The following is a 2,568-nucleotide window of genomic DNA, read 5'->3' on the forward strand; positions in this document are numbered from 1 at the left end:
CCACCCCTGCAGCCTGGTGGGGCCAATCCCCATGGGACTGACACCCCGTCCCACCCCTTACACATCCACGTCGGGGAGGCACCCACCCTGGTAGTGGAGCTGGAAGGTCCCCACCACCTCGTCCTGGAAGGTGCGGAAGTAGACGGAGATGGTGTTGGTGGGGCTGCGGATCACCTGGCCCTCCACCAGCAGGGTCTGGTTGGCCAGGACCACCAGGGCATTGCCATCCACCCCACGGATGGAGAGCACCTCCCCGTCAGACAGGTTCACGCTCTTCACCTGGGTGGGAACAGAAGACCTGTGAGTGATCCCAGAACAGAGACAGTCCCCAAACCCAAACCCTGGAAGAGTGAGAGCCCAAGTGATCCCTGAGAGAATCCCCCTATTTCCAGTCAGCCCTGGTTAATGTCCTCCCTATGCCGGGATAGGAGATGGAATATCCCATGGGCAGAGCCAAATGCCAGTTTGGGTTTTGCTAATTACTGCACTGCCCTACTCTAGTTCTTTCCACTCACAGACCAGCAAAACACAAAGTCCTTTGACTTCCAGCAACAGCTGAAAACATCAGTATGTTATCAACGTTCTTCCTATAACAAATCCCACACTGAGCCTAAACCACGGCTATGCTGGCTGCTAAGAAGAAAATTAACTCTACCCTGGCAAAACCAGGACACCTCTGCACCACTCGGAGCACTGGGGACTCGTTACAGATGGGAGCTGCTTGCTTGTTCAGCTGCGATGGAGCAGTCTGTGCCCTGCAGGATTCCAAGGGACCCCCATGACCACTGAGCCCTTCTGCCCCCCAGGACAGTGGGCACAGGCAGCTACAGCTGCTCACTTGAGACACATTTCAGGGCTGGATGCCCCTGTGCAGCACAAGTTGACCCACATCTACTTCTCTGCTGAAAATGAGGATTAGGACAGGTGAGGTGAGACAGGAGGGAGATGGAGGGGCACCACGAGTTGCTGGTCAGGGTAGTGGTGGGACCCCAATTCCAGCTGCATCAGCCCTGGGAGCAGACCTGCATCTCAGGGCAGGGCCACGGCCACAGCTCACCGGTCTCAGCCGTGGCTGGGCTGTTGGGCTCACACCTGCAACCAGACCAGGGTATTTTGTAGGGCTTGGTGCTCACCATCCACCCTGTGCACCAGGGATCCTCCCCAGGATCCCTCATCCACACTGGGGAGTGGATGGGGAGTCACAAGGCAAATGCAACTAATGATCAGTCCCAAAAAGCTTTAATTATTATTTGGAAATAGCTGAAAAGTAACCTCACATTTGCATTTCACGTCCATTTAGCTTAATAAATGGGCTCATATTTCAGCAGAAAGATGCTCATCAGATCATTTGTTCCCTGAAGTGTGTGAGGACCAGGGCTCTATATTTAGCACACACCACAGCCTCAGCCTGTAATTGCGAGCGCTCCCGACGATGTTGTGACTAGAAGGATCTGTTGCTGTTGTCACAACCGTGACCATTTCCCCACCCAGCACATGAGGAGGGATGTGCCCGGCTCCAAGGGCTGCTGGTGCTGCACACAGAGCCACCTGCAGCACTTGGCATCCTCTGACCTGCTGGAAAAAGCAGGTTTTCACCTGGAGAAATGACCCCAGCCCTGTGGAGTAACCCCCGGCCTGCCCCAAGAGACTGTGAGCCCCGAAGGATGCCTGGAAAAGCCCCGTCCTCGCTGCAGGGCTGGGCTGAGCAGGGTCAGAGCACCTGAGTTCACCCCAGCCCACACTTTTAACCCAGAAGCAGCTGATTTTGCCTTATTTTGCAGCAGGGTGCTGGGTCACTGCAGGGGGGCTCTGGTCCTCACTGCAGGGAAAAGCAGGTCCTCGATCCTCACGGATGTGTGGGAAACACAGGCCAAGTGCACACCCTACACCCCAACCTGCCCTGGATCATTTCTTCTTCTCCAGGTTTTGTCCTGAAAATGTGCCTCCCCAGCACAGCACACACACATCACATCTGGTGGGATGGCTTAGCTCCAGTTATTAATAAATGGAATGAATTAAACACTATTGGGGATGAATTAATTGAGGCGTGGGATCCAGGGACGCTAAGTGGGCTACATACAACGCTAACAACTTCCCCCCGGTCCCACCGGGGCAGAGTTCTGCTTCCCCAGCCAAGTCTGAATCGCTGCAAAGACATTTCCAGCCTATTTCCTACACGTTTTGTTCTGAAATCACTCAAAGACAGAGCTGCTCCCCAGCTAGCTCCCTGTGGCGAAGACTAGCAGCAAACACTCTATCCAGCACTGAGTCGCTCCGGCAAATTAGAAGGAGAAACGATCAGGAATGTGATCGGGGCGGCGGGTGGCAGCTGAGCTGAGCTGCTCTGCTCTGCTCTCCCTGCCCAGCTCAGCCTCTGGGAAGGGTTCTGGAGCAGCAGCTGGAAGGGGCAGAGCTCTGCAGGAAGGAGGGAGACGATGGAGGCTGCAGCATCTCAGATGATGATCCGAGGGCTGGAGCACCTCTCTGATGGAGAAAGGTTGAGGGAGCTGGGCTTGTTCAGCTGGGAGAAGAGAAGGCTTCTGGGAGACCTCACTGTGGCCTTCCAGT

General features: G+C 55.3%; 1 protein-coding gene across 1 annotated transcript in view; it reads right to left on the reverse strand.

Moving 5' to 3' along the window:
• Nucleotides 1-2,568, reverse strand: part of LOC104524788 (seizure 6-like protein) — a gene marked incomplete at both ends in the record, with an annotated part of 10,971 nt that overhangs the window by 2,777 nt on the left and 5,626 nt on the right. The window contains one exon of the mRNA XM_010167773.1: nucleotides 87-279. Within this exon, the coding sequence (XP_010166075.1) occupies nucleotides 87-279 (193 nt within the window). The remainder of the gene's footprint in view (nucleotides 1-86; nucleotides 280-2,568) is intronic.

The sequence above is a fragment of the Antrostomus carolinensis genome, unplaced genomic scaffold, assembly GCF_000700745.2.
Source record: "Antrostomus carolinensis isolate BGI_N321 unplaced genomic scaffold, ASM70074v2 scaffold29465, whole genome shotgun sequence".
In the NCBI taxonomy this organism is placed as follows: Eukaryota; Metazoa; Chordata; class Aves; order Caprimulgiformes; family Caprimulgidae; genus Antrostomus; species Antrostomus carolinensis.